This window comes from Pongo pygmaeus, chromosome 13, assembly GCF_028885625.2.
Source record: "Pongo pygmaeus isolate AG05252 chromosome 13, NHGRI_mPonPyg2-v2.0_pri, whole genome shotgun sequence".
NCBI classification, from domain to species: domain Eukaryota; kingdom Metazoa; phylum Chordata; class Mammalia; order Primates; family Hominidae; genus Pongo; species Pongo pygmaeus.
In genome coordinates, this window is record NC_072386.2 from 31,254,643 (window position 1) to 31,279,708 (window position 25,066).

General features: G+C 38.7%; 1 protein-coding gene across 1 annotated transcript; it reads right to left on the reverse strand.

The window, feature by feature from the left end:
- Positions 1-10,584: 10,584 nt before the first annotated feature.
- LOC129044366 (putative inactive deoxyuridine 5'-triphosphate nucleotidohydrolase-like protein FLJ16323) lies at positions 10,585-24,500 on the reverse strand (the record flags this gene model as incomplete). The annotated part of the gene is given in 4 exon segments (XM_054502267.1): positions 10,585-10,696; positions 12,361-12,442; positions 16,768-16,951; positions 24,468-24,500. Coding segments are annotated over 4 exon segments (411 nt in total), but the record flags the coding sequence as incomplete, so codon positions are not given.
- Between the last annotated feature and the right edge of the window lie 566 nt (positions 24,501-25,066).

A 25,066-nucleotide genomic window follows, 5' to 3' on the forward strand; every position in this document is an offset into this window, starting at 1 on the left:
AAACTTTTAAAAATTGTCACATTTACCTGAGATAAAGTTAAACATATTAATAAAGAGGTCAAGTTCATTTGCTTTAAGTTAGAATTATATTAATAAACTTCATAAACCTAGTGATTTGACAGAAGTCTCTGATTAGAAGTTGTAGATGTGATTAAGAAAACTTTTGGAAAACAAATTCTTATAGATTTCAGATTATTTAGAAAACAAATGTTTTTAAACCTTGAGATTGGCAAGAGTTGTAGATATGATGTTGATGCTACACAGAAGCAACTTCTGATTTATTTACAGCGACAAGAATGCTTGCTAGGTAAGGGATGGAATGCTTTAGAATGTCTGTCCCCTTTGAACCTTCTTCGCAGAAACTCGCTCCTGTTACTCATCTTTGTTGAGTGGGTAATAGGCTGTATCACCCAGTGCTTTTGACCATAGATCATTGAAGAGAAGGTGGGAGAAAGAGAAAGAGAGAAGAAGGAGGAGGAAAACGAGAAAAGGAGAGAGTGACCTTATTAGAATAATCTCTTAAAAATAATGAACTCTCCTAGAGCATTTAAGCAGAAAAAATATGCGCTAGTCCTGTTAGGCAACATATCTTGTAGACAGTTGTTTCTAGACTGGATTTTTTTCTTGCCTTTTGGCATGTTCTTATGGTAGTAATTTTGTACTCATGCAACACTGAGATTTGTTATAATAGATTATTTTTTTTCTTTGAGATGGAGTTTTGCTCTGTTGCCCAGACTGGAGTGCAGTGGTATGATCTCAGCTCACTGCAACCTCCCCTTCCTGGGTTCAAGCAATTCTCCTGCCTCAACCTCCCAAGTAGCTGGGACTACAGGCACCTGCCACTAGGCCTGGCTAATTTTTGTATTTTTAGTAGAGACAGGGTTTTACCATGTTGGCCAGGCTTGTCTCGAACTCCTGACCTCAAGTGATCTGCTCGCCGCGGCCTCCCAAAGTGCTGGAATCAAAGGTGTGAGCCACTGTGCCTGGCTGATTTGTTATAACAGATTCCTCTTTACACATATTCAAGGCCTCTAAGAAGAAGAGAAAAGAGAAGAAAAGAAAAATACAAAAAGCAACAGCATTAACACAGTCCCCACTTACCCATAAACAACTGGTTTTGCTTGGCTTAAAATGAATATGGCATCATATTATGAGCTCTACAAGCAATAGCTGTGGTTTTTCATTTTTCTTATGCAGTTTGGGTTTCTTATTTGTAAAGTTTTAGAAACATTTGGAACAGTTAAAAACAGGCAATAAGATGAATACTAGCTAACATTTGGATCACATACTATTTTCCAGATAACTGTGCTCCCGGAACTGTAATTTGAGAAACTGAGGCTAAGTCACATTAAAGATGTACAGCTAATAATAAATGCTGGGCTTAAATTGGAAGCCAGGCAGTCTGACTCCAGAGCCCACCAAGCAACTATGGTTCCTAGGATATTTGACCATGTACGCTTCTAAGAGTCTTTAGAGATTGCTAGGACTCTAACATTGACAGACTTTTTTTTTTTTGCGTATTTTAACCATTTATATATCTGAGGACGTTAACACGTGTATTTTATATTCCAAGGAGTAATCTCACTTTCGATTTTTTTTCCTTTGTTAAGCATAGGCTTTTCACATATTTCTTACAGAATATGAATCCCAATTTTCAGATAACCCAGCTCAGGCAGTGTTAGTAGAAACATGTCTGTCTTATTCTAGATTTATTCAGTCTTTGAAGTAACTACAATAGTGTCTCATTAAATTCCCACTTAGAAGGTCAAAATGAGAAAATAATTCAGAGTCCACTGTACTTGGAGAGCAGCTTGGATATATTTACTCATCAAATTAGCCATAGCCTCTTCTTCACAATTGACCTATTTAAGTCTTACATCTATCCTCTATTTTTTTTTCCAATATGGTTAAAAGTTTTAGTCTATAGTATTGGTAAGCAATGACAGCTGTTCATAATATGGATCAATGTATGTAAGGATTAATAATTATTAAGAAATGTTTAAAACCATTGCTTTTACCTCTCTTGAAGTGGAACAGAAAGTGAAGGTTAATTGCTTAAGTAATGGGTCTGACTACCCAAAGGTAATACAAAACAATTATTTCTTCACTTTGCAACTTTCAATGCAAGGCCAAGACTTTCATAACTCATTAAGTCTAAGTAACTGGCAGTTTACAAGTCACCAAGAATAAACTTGAATGTCCTCTGTAGCACTCAAGATATATTATGTGTCACTGCATTTACTCAAAGGACAAATAAATATTTACATGTTTTTCTTTGAATACTCTTTTTTTTAGTGACAGGGTCTCACTGTCACCCAGGCTGGGTGCAGAAGCATGATCATAGCTCACTGCAGCCTTAAATTCCTGGCCTCAAGTGTCCCTTACCCTCAGTCTCCCAAAGTGCTGGGATTACCGGCGTGAGCCACCATGCCTGGCCTGAATACTCTTTATATGAAGAAATTTCTTGATCTTTTGAAAAAAATATGATCACTTTCTTACGTCTTATCTTAAAGCTGGAGAAAAGGACAATGAAAATAGTCCTTGACTTTTATCTGTTTGTTCATTGAGTATTTCCTGAGTGTCTGCAGGGGTGGTGTTTACACAGTGGTCAAGCATGTGGACACTGAGGTAGCAGAGACCAAGTAGGATGTTGCCAATGCGGGACCCTAGGTCCATGGGCCATACTCTCTACCTCTCAGCCTCCCAATTTACAAAACAGGTTTAATAATGTGACTGATTTTGGGTAGTTTCCAGAATTGAATGAGATCATGTTCTAAAAACCCTTATCAGATACTTGTGGCAAAGAGGAAGCACTCAATAAAATGTAAGAGATTATTATGCTAGAGTCTAGAACACATCAAATGCTTAGTACAACTCTGAGGAAGAAGCTATTCATGTGAGGAGTTTATGTTAACGTCTGTGTAGAAATAAGATGCATAAAAAAATAGCCCCTGCCTTCTTGAAACTTGTGCTATGAGAGTGACGGAATACAAATAAGTAAAGGTGGAGGGTGGAGAGAGAGAAATAAAATACTGTATGAATTTAGGAAAGGAGAACCAGTTAACACATCTGGGTGAAGCTACAGGGAAAATTTCATGAAGGGGATTACTTTGAATGGAAACGTGAAAAAAAAGAATAGTATTTGTATTTGTGGAAATAACACCCTGAGAGAGTGAAGATTTTTCCCAGGGTTCTGCCTTCAGCTGAAGGTGTGCATAGTTATGATACCCGGAAGGAAATAAATATTTCTTTCTAAGAATTCACATGAGTTCCTCACCTAAGTGCAATAGTTGTAGCAATTACACAAATCTGGGGAGTTGGCTAGGCCTTTTATGGACTTTAGTTAGGAAAATTAAAACCAACATTAAAAAATGTCTTTTGGGCTGGGCACGGTGGCTCACGCCTGTAATCCCAGCACTTTGGGAGGCCAAGGTGGGCAGATCACGAGGTCAGAGATTGAGGCCTTCCTGGCTAACACGGTGAAACCCCATCTCTACTAAAAATACAAAAGAAAAAAAAAATCAGCTGGGTGTGGTGGCAGGCGCCTGTGGTCCCAGCTACTCGGGAGGCTGAGGCAGGAGAATGGCGTGAACCCAGGAGGTGGAGCTTGCAGTGAGCCAAGATTGTGCCGCTGCACTCCAGCCTGGGTGACAGAGTGAGACTCCATCTCAAAAAAAAAAAAAAAAAAAGAAGGTCTTTCAAAATTCTCTAGCTTGTCGAAGTAACTTGTGCAAGTCTCGTACCAAAAACTGGCAAGGGCAGGATTGAAAATTCTGATTTTAAAGAATGCGTTCTTAATTACTATATTTCCTAGGTTGCCTGTGAAGGAATTACTCTTGAAAAAAAACACACAGTGTATTCATACATGTATACATTTACATAGGATAAATAAGGTTTTTCTTATTTATTTTTCATTATAATTATCTGTCCACTTGTTATGAGACAAAAAAAAAAATCTTTCCCATTTTTGATTGAGTTTTAAGAATCTGTTCTATACTGGTAGATTTTTGCTAATGTTCAAATCAGAATACATTGAGAGAGACTTGGAAATACAAGTATCTCTTTATTTCTGGAGAGATGTAAGTACATATAACTGATTGTGACTTAGCTAGTAAGTATAATCAACTAAACTGTTGAAACAGTGATGCTGTTTATCAAAATTATCCAGTAATTATGTTTTGCTTTATCTTCATGTACTGGCCAATTCCCTGGCAGTTCTGGTTTCCTCAAGGGTCAATGTGGTACAGCAGAAGGGGCATGTCTTCATGCAAGAGTCAAGTCTGAATTTAAGCCCCTAATAGTTGTGTTACTTTCAGCAAATTATTAAATTTCTTTATGCTTCAGATTTCTCATCTTCTAAGATGGGGTAAAAATATATATTTTATAGTTATTCTAAGGTTAAAGCTGATACTGCATATGCAGTACTTAGTAATATATTTGGTACAGATATATTTTTAATAAGATACTTAAAAAGTGAAAACTATTGTTTTTTTAACCTTGAACTTCTGTTGTACTTTTTGTAACTTTTTCTTAGATACTTATATTTTATAACATATGATAATATGCTTAGCTTATATGCAACGTGAATTTTCCAATTTTTAACCTTAATAGTAAAGGAAGAGAAAAGCCCGTGCTGAATACAATCTTAACAGTGAAGAAAGAAAAAATATCATGCAAAATGCAATCTCAGCAGGATAAGAATAAACCACTTTTCAGGCAAAGAGATGATGAACTTAAAATGTAGGTTCCTTTTCAATATTTCAGGAAAACATTTTACATACGGTTCTGGGAATGTAGCCAAAATGAGAAAGCCAAGAGTTATATCCAATAGATATTATGAGAGGGTAAGAGGAGTCACAGCTATCCAATTACTTCTATAATAAAATTACAACATCTTATACCTTTCTGTCCACATCTTTGTTTTAGAAGGAAAGGCTGGGGTGGAGGCAATGAAGTAAATCTTTAAAACTTATTTGAAAAGCTTCTCTCTTTTTCTCTCACTATTCCATTTTATAGTGCAGGCCAAAGCTAAAATGCAAGGAGAGCCCCAACACAGAAAATTTTCTTAGGAAATTTTCTGGAAGCAGATTTAATAATGCACATCCATTCATTCAATACCTGGTTTGAGCACTTATTGTGTGTCAGGCAGTGTTAAAGTTACTGACTATTCAATCAAGGAATTGGGGGAAATGTTCCATGTGCTCACACGCTGAAACTACCAGTACAAGTGCACCCATACCCAAACACCTTCCCTTTTTCTGTTACAGTGAAAGAACTCTTCCAGTTCCTACCCAAAATCTCCTCCTTCACTTGGCTAATGTGTCCCATCCTCTGTCCTGTTCAAGGACTTCACTCTGGTGATTGTCTCCTTCTCCCTATAACATCAATTTTATTTCCTTTTGTAAACATGCTTATTATGAAATATATGCCAGTAATCTCATAGCCCTCTCCACTGCAGCCCCAGCTCTCTAATCTCTTTTATGGCAAGGTCGCTTGAAAAAGTTGTGTGTATTCCACTTTCATTCCTTACAAACTTTCTTGAAACTTCCATTTACCCATTCAACCCTACAAAACTGCTCAGATCAAACTTGTCAGGCACTGCCATATTGCCAAACCCAGTACTCCATTCACAGTTCTATTACTTAACTAGTCAGCTGCTACAGACCTTTGGTTTCCAGGACCCCACATTCTCCTGGTTTTTCTCCTACCTCACAGAGGAATCCCTATTGGCCTGCTCTGCTATTTTCTCATCATCCTCCCTAGAACTAAATGTTGGAGGGCCCTGGAGTCCGTCCTCAGATCCTTACTTTGTTTATCTTCCTCATAAGTGAATCCATCCACTCTAATGATTTTAAATGCCATCTATATTCTGATAACTTACAAATGTATATTTCCAGCCTCAAAACTCTTTCCTTAATTCCACACTTGTTGACGTGTATAGTCAACTGCTTACTTGGCTTTTCTATAGTTGAAGTTTTACCTATCTCAAACTGAACTCTCAATTTCTACATCCTAAACTTTTTCTTCTCCAAGTATTTCCTAACCTGGTCGGGGCAACTTCAATCTTTAAACTTCAAATGCCATAAAAGTTGGAATCATCCTTGGTACTTTTCATTTTGTTATGCCCCCATCCAATTCCTCAGCAAATTCAGTCATCTCTACTTTGAAAATTTATACAGAATCTGACATCTCTTCACCTTGGCAACAATCACTATATTCTATGTCACCAGGATCTTCCACTTAAACTACTGCAATAGTCTCAACTGTTCTTCCTTGACCAACCCCTTCCAGGCTATTCTCTGCATAATGGGAAAAGCAATCCTTTTAATACGTAAGTCAGATTTTGTCACTCTCTGCTTAAAAGTACATTGTTGTTGCCCCCCTCCCAAGATAAAATCAAAGGTCTTATTACAGCTTCATGATGCCCGACAATCCTTCAAATATCATCTCTTCCTTCTTTCCTCCTTGTTCACCATACTCTAATTACAAAGCCTGATTGTTGTTTCATGAACATACCCAACAAGTTCTTGGTCTTCGTACTTATTGTTCCCTTTACCTAGAATTATCTTCCCTAATTATTATAGGTCAATGCATCAGGGAGCCTTTCCTGATTATCTTTGATGAAATGGAATCCCAATAACTTCTCATTGCTGCAGCCTTGGTGCTCTCTTTATGCCTTTGCATTGCTATGTGGTTCATAACATCACCACCTGCATTTTTTTTTGGCTGTTTGTTCCTCACTGCTAGAATGTCAGTTCTTTGCTGTATTCTAGTGCCTAGAACAATGCCTGGTGCCTAGTAGGTGCTTAATGAATATTTCTGAATGCAGAAGAATACAGAAGTGGTTTCTGCCCTCACAAAATTTACTTTGTAGTAAGGACTAAAGGCAAATACAAGTGAGTAGACAAACAAATAAAATAGTATACAAATCTTGAGAAGTAATTTTAAGAAGTGCTTTAAAAGCAATGCTCAAGGAAATCAGATGGAAATTAACAGGGAAAAATAATTTAGATTGGTTAGTTGAAGGGGCTTTTATTTTTATTTTTATTTTGAGACAGAGTCTCGCTCTGTCACCCAGGCTGGAGTGCAGTGGCACTATCTCGGCCCACTGCAAGCTCCACCTTCCGAGTTCACGCCATTTTCCTGCCTCAGCCTCCCGAGTAGCTGGGACTACAGGCGCCCGCCACCACGCCTGGCTAATTTTTTGTATTTTTAGTAGTGACGGGGTTTCAGCGTGTTAGCCAGGATGGTCTCGATCTCCTGACCTCGTGATCTGCCCACCTCGGCCTCCCAAACTGCTGGGATTACAGGTGTGAGCCACCGCGCCCGGCCGGGGCTTTTCTAAAAAGGTGACATTTCATGATGAAAAGGAGTGAACCATTCCTGAGGTAAAGAGAGAGTACTCTATTTCCTGCAGATGCAGAAAAAGTGTAGTTATTATGAACATCCAATCAACAACCTTCTCACAGCACATGTGCACATAGCTTTCAGTAGAAATGTGTGTAAAAAGAGAAGAGTAAAGAGCATGCTTTCCTCTTAGTGGATAGTAGAAAGAAAGAAGATTCTGTCTGGACATGAGAGAGAGGACTGCGTGCATAAAGGGGAAATTGTAGCTTGAGATACACAACAATTATAAATCTTGTCTGAGCTCAAGGTGTTTACAGCCGATCTACATGTTTTGCATGTCTTTGGGAAGGAGGCTATCTGAAATTTATGTGGGGAATAGAAATAAAATCCTTCCTTTCCACTACATGACCCCCAACCCCACTGGGCATCAGAATTGTAATAGACATCCATTAAAAGAATATTTGAGATTAGGAATTAATTAGCAAAAAAGAACCAATATTAATGGCATTATTAACAGTAGCCATCATTTATTGAGTACCTAGTATGAATCTGGTACCCTACAAAACTCTTTTATTATGGTAACTCATTTGGTTATTATGTGAGTTATTATAGAGTAATTATGTGAGAGAACTCATTTAACATGCTTAGCACAGCATGCAGCATGTATTATGTGCTTATTAGAGCACATCTTTTAATAGTAATAATATCAACTATAATTTATTATCAGCTGCTTATTACAAATGAGAAAACTAAACTGATGTTTAAAAATGATTACAGAAGGACCCACAAAGTCATATATTTTATAATATCTAATCTGATATCAAAAATCATATTGACCTGATTTCCAATATGTATTCATGTATTATCTTTCCCTTCCTCAGGTAATGATTTTGTCTACTTTCATTCTTTTCTGTACCTGATACTTCAATGTAATTAATACAACATGAACTAAACCAAGCTGCCTTTTCAGAAATTTGTTACCTAGCTGGCTTTCTTAATTAAGGCTGTTTCTCCTTTTGTCCCCCTTCTCCTTCGTTCCTTCTGTCCTGCCTTCCATTTTCCTTATTTGCATCATTGCCCTGCCTGTTTCCAGTCTCATGTCCGCACTTCAGCCATCCTTGTATACACTTCAGAAATTATTGTTTGGTACCTCCAAAGAAGCTCTTCTCCTTCTTTTCACAGGCAGTATTTTTCCAGCTGGCGCCACTGTCTTGCAACTTGCTTCCCCCTTAGTCTTGGTGCACAAGTGCCAATCTCAACTGGCAGCTCTTTGGGCAACCATTTGGTTCCAGCCTCCTTCCAATGCATGTGGAGCCCCAGTGAGTGGCCCTGAACTATTCCCAGCTGATTTCTTGACTCCTGGGGCTTGCCAAAGTTTTCTTCAAAGCAGCTAAGTCTCTAATCTTCAGAAAATTTCTCAATGACTACAGGTAGATCTTTATTCCTCATGGGATTTGTCCTTCCGGAACCACTACTAAGCAGAACTATGCGAAGAAATTAGGCTATAAAATGCTTATGAGGAGTCCAATTTGGCATTTCATTGTGTTTATGAAATATATTATTTAGTAGGGTTTACTTTTGAGACCGAACACCAAAGATCTGCTTTGTCTCTGTACTCACATGAAGAGGCAAGAGTGCATCCCAGATTCATAGTAACTTAAAAAGAGTCAGTATTATAATTGGCCAATAGCAGATTTTTCCCAGTCTACTCAACCTTGTGATATGGGTACTATGGGATAACAGATATGATAATTTTAGATTTGGAAACACTTAGGGTTGAATCCCAGCACCATCATAAATTAGATGTGCTATCTTAAGAAACTACTTAAATTTTTCTGTCTAGGTTTTCTGTCTGTAATAAGGGGTAGAGGAATTTCTCTTTTTGTAGTTCTGTTGTAGGAATTAATTGAGGCATCAAATATGTATTGGGTATGAATCCAGATGTATCCAGGGATCGAAGCAAACAAGCTTTCTTCATTTTCTTTAACTCACTGTAATTTCTGACTGAAATCTTCTATTAGGCTGGTAGGGATAAAAGATAAAAACTCAATATAATTTGTACCTGAAATTTTATACCCACTCTCTTTGGGGAGCAGTATCTGCTACTTGAGGATATTATACAGTGCTAAGATTTTGGCTGTCAGGTCTTGGTTGGGGAGAAACAAGTTTGATCTGAAGTCATAAGTCAATACTGGTGGCCCCTGAGATATTCACTGCATCGGTGTGCATGGCCCCTTCAGATCCCAAGGATCTCTAATTTTCTCTTCTTTGCAAAGCTCGAGCGAAGAATCTTCGATGTGGTTCCCAGAGGATCATCTCTTAGGTGCCCCTTCTCCAGTTCTGTTGCCTTTCTCTCTGAAAACCAGGGGATAGGTTTTCTCTGCTCTCAGGATCCATAGAATTTTCTTTCTTCTTTTGTTCCTGACTCAAGCCAAAGAAAAGCTTTTACTATTACACATATGGAGAGAATCCTGCTTCTGCCAGATATTTAGTCTATGTAAAGTACAAATACCCTTTTCCCTATGTTTCTCTGTAGTATTAGTTCCTTGGTAGGTATGAAATTCTGAAAATAAATGACTCTTTCCCAAATTTTTTTGAAGAAAGCAAACAGAAATTCTGTCTTCAGTACTGAATGGAGGTTGGGAAGAGTGGGGATTAAAAGGAGCAAAATAAAGAGAAAGAAAAAACTTAAATTAATATTTCAAAGTATTGTCCTGCATTATTAAAGCACTGTCACAATGCCTGTCCCACTATAGGTGCTCAAGAAATTGAAGTTATTACTGACATTTAAATTTGACTCTTAGGCCAGATATGGTGGCTTATGCCTGTAATCCCAGCACTTTGGGAGGCCGAGGTGGGAGGATCACTTGAACCCAGCAGTTCAAGACCAGCCTGGGCAATATAGGCAGGCCTCATCTCTAGAATCAATCAACTTGATTCTCTAATATTGTTCTTTTACCCTTGGAAACTGGATTTTTCCAGCATCTTTCTTTTTTTAAATGTTAGTTTATGTTACTTTATTTTAAGCTCTGGGATACATGTGCAGGATGCATAGTTTTGTTACATGGTGGTTTGCTGCACCTATCAGCCCATCACCTAGGTATTAAGCCTGAGATGCATTAGCTATTTATCCTGATGCTCTCCCTCCCCCTGCCACCCCCCAAAGGCCCCAGTGTGTGTTGTTCTCCTCCCTGTCTGTCTATGTGTGCTCATTGTTCAGCTTCCACTTATAAGTGAGAACATGCAGTGTTTGGTTTTCTGTTCCTGTGTTAGTTTGCTGAGAATAATGGCTTTTTGAACATCTTTCTTCTGGAATGTCCTTTGACTCTGGGCAATCATGTTGAGATGGCTGATTGGGGTCAGAAGAGACATCTGTAACTATGAAACTGAGAAAACTTAAGTGGCCAAAGATGATAGAGGGGTGGAAAGGGATCAATCCCAGAATTTAGGTCTCCTGAGTATTATGGAATTCAGCTACCAACAAGACACTCACAATATCTCAAAAGACACCAGAGATGAGATCACTTTCCAAGAAAAACATAAATTACTCATATAATCACCTGCTAGTATATTTTTGCCTCTTAAGCCTTGTTAGTTTGTGAAGGAGTGCTAACGAGTATGGCATTTGCTTAAGTGGACAGACTAAAGATGAAGTGGTCAAAGGATAAGAAGGTGATATCTAGAAGATGTTGCAAGTGGCAGACTATTAAATGCTGCTGTAGAAAGCAATAGCCAGAGTCCTACAGAGCACAGAAGCAAGACTGTCTCCTCAGGTAAGCAGTAACAACTCATATTTGTGTGGCACATTTCAGTTTTGTAACACTTTTGTGTATTTCTTTTTTCCCTTAAACCTTCACAGCACTGGTCTAAAAGCATGTAGGTAGTTCTTTAATTGTTACCTTATAGATGGAAAAAAAAAAGAAAGCTCAGAAGGACTTACCTGAGCCCAAAGAGCTAAGAAGCAGGCCAGAACTCAGAAGAACCATGCGTTTAAAAATGACACTCTATCATGTCCTGAAAGTGACTTGAAAGGATCCCTCTGCCTCTAGTTTTTAATCTGAAATCTTAAGTTTGATAAAAATTTTACATGCAGTGTTGCCTATCTAAAATTGCCCCTTTATGGGACTTCAGAATTTCCATTATCTTTGCTCTTTATATTTCCACTTATCATTGCTCCAAGAAATTCTAAAAATTCAGATAAAAGTCCTTGCTTGATTCTTTAAGGTTGTCTGATATTTGGATCAATTTGTATGTTTGACCATAGCTGTCTGTTTTTATAATTTGATTTTTCCCCATGCATAAACTAATATCTTAACCTTGTTCTGTTTTATTATTATCTTCTATTTTGCATAATACTTTTAAATGAGAATCAGGAAGATAAGGAATTGAAAGTTGTGTTTTAAAAACAAACCTTGCCACAAGCAAAGGTGACTGGTTGGATTCTGCCTTTCTTATCCTCCTCCTCCCATTAAGCTCCTCAAAGACACTTAAGGAATCTCAGAGCAGATTTCTTACATAATTTCCTTTAAATCTCTTGACCGTAAATGGAGGCAACTAAGACAGCCTGATAGCCCAACATGAAAAAAGCAATCACTGAATATGGTATGCCAGGATAACCACAGACATCTTTTTAAATTCTAAAATATACTCTCATAAAGCAATGGAGCAACATAGCTTCTGCTTTCTGGAGTGTGGACAGGACCATTTGGTCAGGTCCTTCTCATTCCTTGGAAAGCAGAGGCACTAAGTAAGCACATTGCAAATTTCTCATGTACTCTATCTTGCAAGATGTCTTTTAATTGGAGTCAGAAAAATTTGGTTTGTTCTCCTCCTTCTCATATTCTATAACTCATAATGGATGGTAAACTGAAGTGATAAAGTCACTCTATTAATGAAAGATACCCTAAGGCTATTAGCAGTAAACATCTGGAATAAACTCTGCCTATTATTGTCTGGCTATAACCCCACTTCTGTTTTACATCTTCATTCTTTCCACTCAGATTCTATCTTTACCTTTGCACTTGGTGTTCAAGACTCTCATCTCTTCCTGGAAGACCTAGATGTGCTCCCTCCATCTTCACCTCTTTCGGATGACCTGAGGTAGCAGAGCTTATGATAGTACAAATGCCCTAAGATTCTGCTTCGATTTTGACCATTTGGCTAGCAACCAGGCCACCTACCTTATTTGGAAGAGCAATGAAAAAGATCTCATCTTACAGACAAACCTTACAGTGAGCTGAAGTAGCAGGTTTGGAATGCTTCACCTTTTGCTGGTGCCATTTTCGGACCAAAAAAAAAAATAGAAATCTCCATGTACAATAATTTCTAGAATATGAAAGAAAGAGCAGCACTAGCTAAGGTAATGTTGACATCAAACTATTACCTAAAACAGAACTATAAGCAAAGTGGGGTAATTTTGAATGAATACACTGCTTTTCTTCAATTAAATTGATTGTCCTGCACTGTGAGTCTTCTCAATCTTTCAACATCAGGAGAAATGGGCCTTGTTTTTATTTAATTTTATGGTTTTTTTTTTTTTGCTACTTTGGCTGGTTTCTTTTCTCAGTTGTAACTTTAATAGCCTATGCTACAGAATTATTGAGATTATACATTGCTGTACTAACACTCAGTATAGTTAATAGCTTATTCATTACTACTGAGTCCCAAGGTTAGTGCAGATTTGTATCTAACGTTGAGACACAAGGCAGGGAATGCAGAAAGCAATGCAAACTCATCTTATATTCTTTAATAACAGAAACAATTCTACTGGAAAAAACACAAAACACTGAGACATTTATCCAAGTATCTACTAGGTAAATTTTTTCTAACATAGTCAATATAATGAAAGCTGTATGTTGATTTTATTTATGCATTGTAACAATAATAATGAGAAATGAAGGGGTTTGAATGAAAGCCTATAAGTCAATCTTTAGAACCATAATTATTACTAGTTCTGCTAAAGAAGTATGGTTTCCTATATTATAATACATATAAAGCATTTTTTCTTTTCAGTTAAAAAAGTAAAAAAAAAAAGTCTGAACTGTCTTACACAGATAATCTGTACTATTATGAAAATCCTGATTTAGAAGTCAACTTGAGAGGCCATTATTCTCTTTCCTTGTCTTACAGTTACACTAAAACCTTTAGGAATGTCTTTATTATACAACACGCTAGTTTTGTTTTCAGCTCACATGTAACTAAGTGGCCAATTTGTTATCCTTGGAAGGTGCTGTATCATCCTATTTGCTATCATTGGATCAAAGTATTGTGTATCCGATTAGAATTATACACTTAATATTAACGCCTTGTGTAGGCTAAGGGCTGTTTGTACCCAAATATTCTTGGATGTTTATTAAAATACAAAGTCCAGAGCTGCAAGTTTGCATTTTGATAATTACACCAGAATATTTTAGTATAAATGTTGATATTTACCAGGTAAAACTACCTGCATGTGACCCTAGAAGTGGATCACATATTGTAATTTATAATTTGCCACTTTACTGAGTCATAGATTAGAATCATGGCACTGGATTTAGGGATTGAGTCATTAGTGAGTGTGGGTGGAAGTGTGGTTACTCTCTGAATCTCACTGTAGCATTGTCACTTTCTACATTAACGCTGAAGAAGCTGCTGTACTGCATTTAAGAGGTAAATTATATGCTTTCCTAATGCTTGAAAAGTTCTCAAGACTCTCATGAATTTCAAGATTTTGCTATTTTTGTATCCCAGACTTAAAATACTTTAAAAAAAAGATTTTCTAAATTTTCATTTTTATGTTTTGGTTTTCTCCCTAATAATCTGCATGCTGTCTACAGAGATTACAATATATGTAAAGCACAGTTACCTGCACATACAGAAAGATGGCACATACTATATAGAATCACATGCTATAATTTAATAATCTACAATGAGTTATTTCATATGCAAGCCAATGGTAGTTTTCCAATGTTTTCTAATCTTACCTTATTGTTCTCATTCGATTCATTGTCCATTTTGTTGCCCAATCTTTTCTTTCTTGCAACTTTCTAATTATCTCTCTACACTGTGGTAGGTTTATATTCTAAATTTTTATTTTTGATGCATTACTTTGTACATCTCACTTCATCTCATCTTGTTCTTTCTTGCCCCATATGTCTAATCTTTATTGTTCCTTCTTTATGATTGCTCTTTCCTTCTTGGCACTGGTAACACTTCTAATTTAGTATGTTCTGTAATTTAAAAAATTTCTCTTTACCTCTTCATGCATATCATTACTAAGTGCTTAAAAATAGCATACATTAATTTTCACTTCTATGACTTTTTCAGTCACTTAATATTTTGCAAGTCCTTGCTACTGTAGGCTTCTAGTCCATATATATGTATATATATATGGATTATATATACATAAAATTCTATGGGGCATACTTATATATTAAAAAGGCACACAGTGTGTTAATTTCTCAAGGTAGAACAAACTAGTTAAATTGGGACCAGAACATTTTCTTCAGCTCTTGAGTTGAATATACATCTAAGGAAACCAATTTAACTTGCTCAAATTTACCTATGTAGGAAATTTATGATTTATTTGTTAATGCAATTCTTTAATTAGATTATTTAAACCCTGTAGTGTGTGTATGCGTATGTGTATAATACTTTTATTGATTTCTCCACCCAATACTAATTGCCATTATTATTCTTGTCCTTTTTAGAAAAGGTCATATCATTGTCAGAAAATAATAGTCAACAAACATGATATATGATAGGAATTATCCATACCCAAATGTGAGAAACTACTTGACTAGTTCCAGAATTAGTAGTATTTCAAGGAGCTGTTATCAACCTGACATCTGAGATGCTGGCCTGCTTCCATTTACTCTATATAGGTATGAAATCATAGAAGTCTACAAAGACCAGGAAGTTATGAATTTGTTGGCAGTAAGTAAATAAAGTGCAGTGCATAAATCCCAATGCTCAATGAAGAATATAATTCTTCTTTTTCATTTATCCTATTTGTAATTTAATTGACAAATTTAGAAAGATCTCTATGGCCAAATCAATTTAATTCAATGAACATTTACAGAGTGCCTGTTAGGTACAGAGCATTATTCTGGGTGAGAAGTAGTAAGTATTGTTCATATTAAAGATATACCAGATTTAAAAATTTTCCCCAGTAATGTACATCTCATCAAAATTGTCACATGATAAAATGTAAAATGTTACCATTCCTATTTCTACACTCACTAATTCATGGTGTATTTCATTATGGTCTCCTCATTGCTTTTAAGAGTGCCTGGAATATACTAGGTGTTTACCAATTCATTGAATAAACTCATCACTTCCACTGTGTTCTATTGGTCACATGGGTGCCAGCCCACATTCAGTGTTAATTGTATGTGTGTGTGAAATACAAAGAAGTGAGGGCTATATTAGTCAGGGTTCTCTAGAGGGACAGAACTAATAAGATAAATATATACATATAGAGGGATTTTATTAAGGAGTATTAACTCACATGATCACAAGGTCCTGCAATAGGCTGTCTACAATCTGAGGAGCAAGGAAGCCAGTCCGAGCCCCAAAGCTGAAGAACTTGGAGTCCAGTGTTTGAGGGCAGGAATCATCTAGCACGGGAGAAAGATGTAGGCAGGGAGGTTAAGCCAGTCTAGCCTTCTTATGTTCTTCTGCCTGCTTTATATTCACTGGCAGCTGATTAGATGGGGCCCACCCAGATTAAGGGTGGGTCTGCCTTTCCAAGCCCGCTGACTCAAATATTAATCTTCTTTGGCAACACCTTCACAGACACATCCAGGATCAATACTTTGCTTCCTTCAATCCAATCGAGTAGACACTCGGTATTAATCATCATAAATCCACCCCTTGTCAACTTGAACCCATACACATCTCCTGAGATCGTATATAATCTTCAAATAAAGACAATAATGTCATAATTACACCTAACATAATATAACTATCCTTCCTACAACCAGAAATGAACCAAGCCCCAATCCAAATGCTATTATAAAGTTAACAACACTTAAATGCTGATATGAAGTCAATAAATCCTATGTCATGTGAGAAAGGTAAAAGGAAATAAAATGAAGCTATTTTCTTAATACATGTGTATACATGCACAAACATGTTTTTAACAAAAGGAGTAAATACTCATGACAATTACAGTCCTCTTTTTGCAGCTGGTTACATGGTCATAGCTAGTATTAATGACTACCCATTCTGTATTCTCTTTGCCTTCAGGAAGCACCTCAGCAGGTCATGGTTTTTTTCCTGGTGGAGTGACCCCAACCTTCATTCCTGAAGGGTGTGGGCCATTTGTAGTCCTGCCTGTATTGTGTTGTTGTAGTTTCCCATTGACCTTAATCACAGGGCATGGTAATACTAAGAGATGCCCTAACGGATCTCCTGTATTCCATGCATACTCTTCCTTACCTTCATTGTGGAGTAGTAGACTGATTTCATCTTGATACTCTGGGTCAGTTACCCCAGCCAACACCGTAACTCCATTCTTGGCCTGTTGACTTAATAGTAGGAGGAGCCCAAAGTATCCAGGTGGTGATTTTAACATCCAGTTTAATGGAATTGTCGTTGTGTCTCCTGGTGGCAGCACTTCTCCCTGCAGAATAAAGACCTCTGGGCCAGCAGAATATAATGTCTTGGGAACAGGAAGCAAAAATTTTGCTAGTGGATTACTGGGGGTGATGGTGAGTGGTGCCACTTCCACTTCCACCCCTTGATTCTTGGACCTGTGAATCCTGGCTATGGGAGAAACAGTACCATATATTGGATGCTGATTCAGAGCATACACACCCTTTTGGACAATTTTTCTCCAGCCCTGCAAAGTATTATCACGTAGTTGGTGTTGTAATTGTGACTTCAAAAGGCCATTCCACTGTTCTATCAATGCAGCTGCTTCAGGATGATGGAGAACATAGTAAGATCAGTGAATTCCTTGAGCACAAGCCCACTTCCACACTTCTTTAGCAGTGCTGTGTGGAATACCATGACGGTGGATAAGGCATTCTGTGAGTCCATGGGTGGTAGTCTTGGCAGAAGCATTGCATGCAGGATAGGTAAACCCATAGCCGGAGTAAGTGTCTATTCCAGTGAGGACAAACCTCATCCCTTTCCATGATAGAAGAGGTCCAATATAATCAACTTTCCACCAAGTAGCTGGCTGATCACCTTGAAGAATGGTCCCATATTGAGGGCTCAGTGTTGGTCTCTGCTGCTGGCAAATTGAGCACTCAGCAGTGGCTGTAGCCAGGTCACCCTTGGTGAGTGGAAGTCCATGTTGCTGAGCCCATGCATAACCTCCATCCCAGCCACCATGGCCACTTTGTTCATGGGCCTGTTGGTCAATGACAGAGGTGGCTGGGGAAAGAGACTGAGTGGTGTCCACAGAACAGGTAATCCTATCCAGTTGATTATTAAAATCTTCTGCTGAGGTCACCCTTTGGTGAGCACTCACATGGGATACAAATATCTTCACAGTTTTTGGCCACTCAGAGAGGTCCATCCACATACCTCTTCCCCAAATTTCTTTGTCACCGATTTTCCAGTTATGCTTCTTCCAAGTCCCTGACCATCCAGCCAAACCATTGGCTACAGCCTATGAATCAGTATATAATCACACATCTGGCCATTTCTCCTTCCATGCAAAATGCACAACCATGTGCACTGCTCAAAGTTCTGCCCACTGGGAAGATTTCACTTCTGTCCTTCAGAGATGCCTAGAAAGGGGCTATAGTGCTGTAGCTGTCCACTTTTGGGTGGTGCCTGCATATTGTGCAGAACCATCTGTGAACCAGGCCCTAGTCTTCTCTTCCTCTGTCAACTGATCATAGGGAACTCCTCATGAGACCATTGGTGCAGGCTGGGAGAAAGAAGGCAGTGTGGCAGGAGCGGAGACCATGGGCATTTGAGCCACTTCCCTTTGTAACTTACTTGTGCCTTCACGACCTGCTCGAGCCCGATCACGTATATACCACTTCTTTTTGATGATGGAATGCTGCTGTGAATGACCCACATTATGGCTAGATAGGTCAGAAATCACCCAGTTCATGATAGGCAATTCAGGTCTCATGGTGATTTGATGACCTATAGTCAAAAGTTGAGTTTCCACCAAAGCCCAGTAACAGGCCAAGAGCTGTCTCTCAAAAGGAGAGTAGTTGTCTGCAGAAGATGGCAGAGCCTTGCTCCAAAATCCTAGATACCTCTTCTATGATTCATCTATGGAAGCCTTCCAGATGATCCAAACAGCATCCCTGTTTGCCACTGACACCTCAAGCACCCTTGTATCTGCTAGGTCATATGGCCCAAGTGCAGAGCAGCTTGCACAGCAGCCTGGATCTTTTGCTTCCAAGAGACTTCTCCTGTTCTGGACCCCAGTCAAAACTGACAGCCTTTCAGGTTACATGATAAATGGACTGAGTGAATAATAAATGAGGAATGTGTTGCCTCCAAAATCCAAATATGCCTGCTAGGAATTGTGCCTCTTTCTTGGTTGTAGGAGGGGCCAAATGCAGCAACTTATCCTTCACCTTAGAAGGAATATCTCGACAGGCCCCACACCAGTGGCCCCTTAGAAATTTTACTGAGGTAGAAGTTCTCTCAATCTTAGCTGAATTTATTTCCCATCCTCTGCCATGCAAATGTCTCACTAATAAGTGCATTGTGTTTGTTACTGCTTGCTCACTGGATCTAATCAGCACAATGTCATCAATGTAATGGACCAGTGAAATATCTTGTGGAGGCAAAAAGTGATCAAGGTCTCTTCGAACAAGATTATGACACAAAGCTGGAGAGTTGATATAACCCTGAGGTTGGACACTAAATGTATATTGCTGGCCTTGTCAACTGAAGGCTAATTGTGTCTGGTGGGCCCTAGGGACAGGAATAAAGAAAAAGACATTTGTCAAGTCAATGGCTGCATAAACGTACCAGGAAATGTGTTAATTTGCTCAAGCAGTGAAACCACATCTGGTACAGCAGCTGCAGTTGGAGTCACCACTTGGCTAAGCTTATCATAATCCACTGTCATTCTCCAAGATCCATCTGTCTTCTGCACAGGACAAATTGGAGAGTTGAATGGGGATGTGATGGGAATCACCACCCCTGTGTCTTTCAAGTCCTTGATGGAGACACTAATCTCCACAATCTCTCCAGGGATGTGATATTGTTTTTGATTTACTAGTTTTTCTAGGTAGAGGCAGCTCTAATGGTTTCCATTTGGCCTTTCCCATCATAATAGTCCTCAGCCTATCAGTCAGGGAGCCAATGTGGGGGTTCTTCCAGCTACTAAGCATGTCTGTGCCAATTACGCATTCTGGCACTGGGGAAATGACCACAGGATGAGTCCGGGGACCCACTGGACCAACTGTAAGTTGAAACTGAGCTAAAACTCCATTAATTAGCTGACCTCCATAAGCCTCTACTCTAACTGGAGGACCACAATGATGTTTTGGGTCCCCTAGAATCAACGTCAGCTCAGAGCCAGTGTCCAGTAGTCCTGAAAATGTCTGATCACTTCCCTTTCCCCAATGTACAGTTACCCTGGTAAAAGGCTGGAGGTCTCCTTGCAGAAGGATGGGAGAAAGATTAATAGTATAAATTGTTGGTAGTTTAGTGGGGTCCTTCCTCAAGGGGATCTGGCCTCCCCTTCACTCAATGGGTTCAGGATCTGTAAACTGGCTCAAGTCTGGAAATTAATTGAGGGGCCATGATTCTTTGCCTTTATAATTCAAATTAGTCTTTTGTCCAATCAACTTGGAAGTTTTCTGCCTATCTAAATTAAGCAGAAATGCAGTAGGCTTCCTATCATTTTCACTTCTAGGAACACTGTGATTAATTAGCCAAGGCCAGAGCTCTACATAAGTCAGACTATTCTGATTGCTGCTTTGCTCTGCTGTCCATTATGGTAACTACACCTATCTTGCCTTTGAAGGTTGAGTGCTACCTCCGGATCCAATTATTCCCATTGCATTTAAATTTTGTAGTTGAGTGACTGTGGTTCCCACTGTTACATCTGGCATACAGAGAAGAGCAAGCACAGAGCTTTTTGAAGATGCAGATGCTGCCCTCACAAATCTATTTTGCAAAACACTGGTTAAGGGCATATCTTCTGGACCCTTCCAGTTGGGATGAGTAGGTCTCAAGTGACTAATTCACTCTAGCATCCCAATCTCCTCAAGCCCTTGGATGCCTTCCGCTACATTAAACCAAGGGAGATCAGGCATTTCTAACTCACTCACAGTGGGTCATCTTTTAATCCGTGTTTCAGCTAACCAAGCAAATAAACTATCGGAACCCTTTTTAACTCTCCAAGCTGCAACATTGAATGCAGAATCCCTGCTTAGTGGGCCCAAATCAATAAATTCAGCCTGATCCAACTCAATATTCCTTCTACCATTATCCCACACCCATAGTATCCATTCCCATGCATGTTCTCTAGATTTCTCCTTATCTAAATTAGAAAACTCAAGCAGTTCTTTTTGAGTGTAGCATATCTCCTAATTGGTCACACCCTGAACCTCACCTCTAGGGGCCTGCTAGGACTTTAGTCTAGTTATAGGTGTAGAAGCAAACAGAGGTGTTAGGGGTGGCTCCTGAGGAGAATCAACATTATCTTGCCTGGAAACTGCCTTAGGAGAGGCCATCACTGTTACCTCAGGCAGCACATGGTTTGTCTCCTCAGACAAAGGTGGAAACGTTGATGGCAGCATGGGTTTAGAGGGGTGTTGCCACTACTGGGGCGGGGAAGCTGTTTCTTTTGGCAAAAAAAGGTACATCAGAGTTTACAAGCTTGGTGTCCCTAGCTTCATCAGGGTCCTCTCACGCATCCCCATTCCAAGTTGTAGGGTTCCATTCTTTTCCAATCAATGCCCTCACTTTAATAGTAGACACCTGGTGAGGCTGTGCATGCACCTTTCATTGCAGGTCAGACACTTGCATGAGAAGAACTTGTGTCTGATTTTCCACAATTTCAGCTCTTTCTCTACAGGAGATAAGATTCTCACTCAGGGCAATCTTAGCAGCTTTGACACTCAGTATCTGCTTCTGAAGCCATGAGTTAGAATCCCCGAGTTCATCATTTTCTTTCATCACGGTCCAGTGAACTTAGGAGCAACCAAACAACTTCATTATGTTCCTTGGTTCTCCACATATAGTCAAAGGTATTATGCATAAAGTCACTAAACTCCTTGCCTGTCACGAGTGGTGAATCAGACGCATTAAATGCATTTATTTTGCATAACTTTCTAAACAGTTAATACCAAGGACTATCAGTGTTCTCCATACTATTAGAAGTGTGAGTTCTCCATACTATTAGAAGTAGAGTCCTTAGCATTTTTGGGTCTAATCATATTAAACAGCCAACTCTAGGAACCCCTAAACCACGAAGGAACTCCACCCTTAATACTCTGTTCCTCTAGAACCACTCTTGGTACCTAAATCTGTATATATATATATTTACATATATATATATACACACACACACACACACACATACACACACACAGAACACTGATAGTCCTTGGTATTAACTGTTTAGAAAGTTATGCAAAATAAATGCATTTAACACTCCTGATTCACCGCTCATGAGAGGCAAGGAGTTTAGGCAGAGAGAGAGAGAGAGAGAGAGGAGTTTATTAAGGAATATTAACTCACATGATCACATGGTCCCACAATAAATTATCTGTAAGCTGAGGAGCAAGGAAGCCAGTCCGAGTCCCAAAGCTGAAGAACTTGAAGTCCGATGTTCAAGGTTAGGAAGTGTCAAGCACAAAAGAAAGATGTAAGCTGGGAGGCTAAGCCAGTCTGATCTTTTCATGTTCTTCTGCCTGCTTTTTACTCTGACCGTGCTGGCAGCTGGTTAGATTGTGCCCACCCAGGTTAAGGGTGGGTCTGCTTTTCCCAGCCCACTGATTCAAATGTTAATCTCCTTTGGCAACACCGTCACAGACACACCCAGGATCAATACTTTGCATCCTTCAATCCAATGAAGTTGGCACTGAGTATTAACCATCACACAGATATCTGAGATACTAATACCCGGCTGGCATAAGCAAACAAAAACTAAGCTTATGCCATAAAAAAAGATTCTAATAGGCTAAAAACAAACCTGGAAGCAGAAACCCATTATGAGTCCTCCTATTCCAAAAATAGAGTGATGATCTCTACAAGTGGAGACCATCTGTTCTATAGGGTCTCAGGTATTAGATTCTCCTGCTACAGGGCCTTTGGGGATGTTGCATAGGCTGGCCACCACAAACTGCATCTGTATACTCAGAAGATTATCTAGACCATCGGATTCTTCATATCCATCAGAAAAAGTCAAGAAGGGCAATGTATTTGGGCCAAGCTCATCCTGCTTACATGTATGCTTTCCTACTTTCTCCCAGTAGGGATTCCTTGAAGCAATGAGGACATCTCAGTCAGAGCATAATGTCAACTGTTAAGGGTAATTTTACACTTATAGCTGCCTTTTCTACCTCCCTTCTTCTAACCCAAATCAAACCTTCAACTCTCACTACACCTCCTCCTGCCCTCCATATCTATATCCTCCACATCTAGTCTACCAAGAAGTTTAAGCACATAAGCCAGCTTCCCAACTTGAATCCATCTACTTCTTTCTGTTTTTATTGTCATCTTAGATGAAGCTATCATATCTGTTTACTGAACAATGGCATGAGCTTCATAATTCTCTCAGCAACAACTTTTATCTTTCTCCAGGTCATTCTTTAAAATAGTCAGCACTTAAAAACGCAATTTCAATAATGTCACTACTCTGTTTAAAGCCCTTCATTAATTAATATAAGAAATAAAATCTTCACCAATATCTATATGCTCTAAATTATCTGGCTTGTCTCTTTGCATCCAAGACCGTATTTTGCCTCCACGCCCCTCTTTGTTTGTGCTCCAGCCTAATACCTCTTGTGGTAGTTCCTTAAACATTCCCATGTTCTTTCCTCCCTCTAGGCCTCGGTAGTTCTCTTCCTACCATTCCACCTGGTTAACTCCTCTATATCTCTCAGATATCAGCCAGTTTGTCTCTTCCTCATGGGAGTCCTTCTGCCCTTTGGATTTACTCAGGTTTTTCAGAAATACTCTCTACATTTTCTGTATTTTTTCATCATTGAATTCATTACAGTTTATAATTACACATCTGTGGGATTTTGATTATTATTTGTTTCCTAAACTAAACTACAAGCTCCAGAAAGTCAGGTACATGACTATTTTTGTTTTCCATGAAATCTCCAGTATATATAATAGTTGCTTAATAATATTGAATAAATGAAAGCATGAATAAAACTCAACTCATTTTATTCTCTTCTCGAAGTTTGAAAAGATTTATATTTTCTCTTTCTTTTATTTCTAATTGACAAATTATGTTTTCTGTGTTTATGGGGGTACAGTATGATGTTTTGATATGTGTATATGATGTGGAATGGTTAAATAAAGTCAATTAAATGTTCCTCGCCTGACCTACTTAATGTCCTTTATTTGACTTGGCTTCAGGTGTCCGATAAGACCTATATTCTTAGGGAAGCAGCAAGTAACAAGCAAAAGCTAATTAATGTGTGAAATATTATAGCTGGTCAATCTCCACAACAATCTTCATCTTCTCTCATTCCTTATCTGACAGTACCTTTTTATCTATTCTTTTCAGAATGAGAGCTATTTATGATTTTCTCCTTTCTGTTTAGGAAGTCTAAACATAGTGCTAAAAGTAATCAAACTATGTTGAACATTAGGCAGCAAACTGCCTGCTCCATATGTATCTTTTCCATCATATTGAAACAACTTCAGTAATTCTGGTGTGTCAAATTTCTATTATATATCAGGCACTATTCTTTCTAAAATTTTCTTTTCATATATTTCAAAAAATGTAATAGGAATTCTTTAAGAACCATATTGATTATTCCCAGACTGGAGTGCAGTGGCGCGATCTTGGCTCACTGCAACCTCTGCCTCCCAGGTTCAAGTGATTCTCCTGCCTCAGCCTCCTGAGTAGCTGGGATTACAGACCTGCACCACCTGGCCCAGATAATTTTTGTATTTTTAGTAGAGACAGCGTTTTGCCATGTTGGCCAGGCTGGTTGCAAACTCCTGACCTCAAGTGATCTGCCCACCTTGGCCTCCTAAAGTGCTGGGATTACAGGCATGAACCACTGTGCCTGGCCAATTATTTCTATTTTAAAGTAAGACTCAGAAAATTAGGTAAATTCTTTGAAGTCACACTGCCTTAATGTAGGTTCCCGGATTGAAACCTAGCTCTCTCTGATTCAAAAACCAAAGACAAAACAATACTCCTTCAATTGGGCTGAATTTGGAGACCCTATAGAACACATGGTCTCCACTTGTAGAGATCATCACTCTATTTTTAGAATAGGAGGACTCATAATGGGCTTCTGCTTCCTGGTTTGTTTTTAGCCTATTAGAATCTTCTTTTATGGCATAAGCTTAGTTTTTGTTTGCTTATGCCAGGTATTAGTATCTCAGTAACTGATTATTTTTTTCCATGTTCACTCAGAGACTATTTGGGAAATGCAAAGAGAAAATATCAGGCAAATTTATTCTACTGGTCAATATAGCATTTACAGTCAATAAAACCTCCAGGAGCTGCATATAGGACTATGAAACTTAGGCTTCAATGTTTCTCTTTTCATGAAGATCTCACATAAAGTCAGTTAGATCCTATCAGGTGGTTCTACCCTGGACACATCCACCT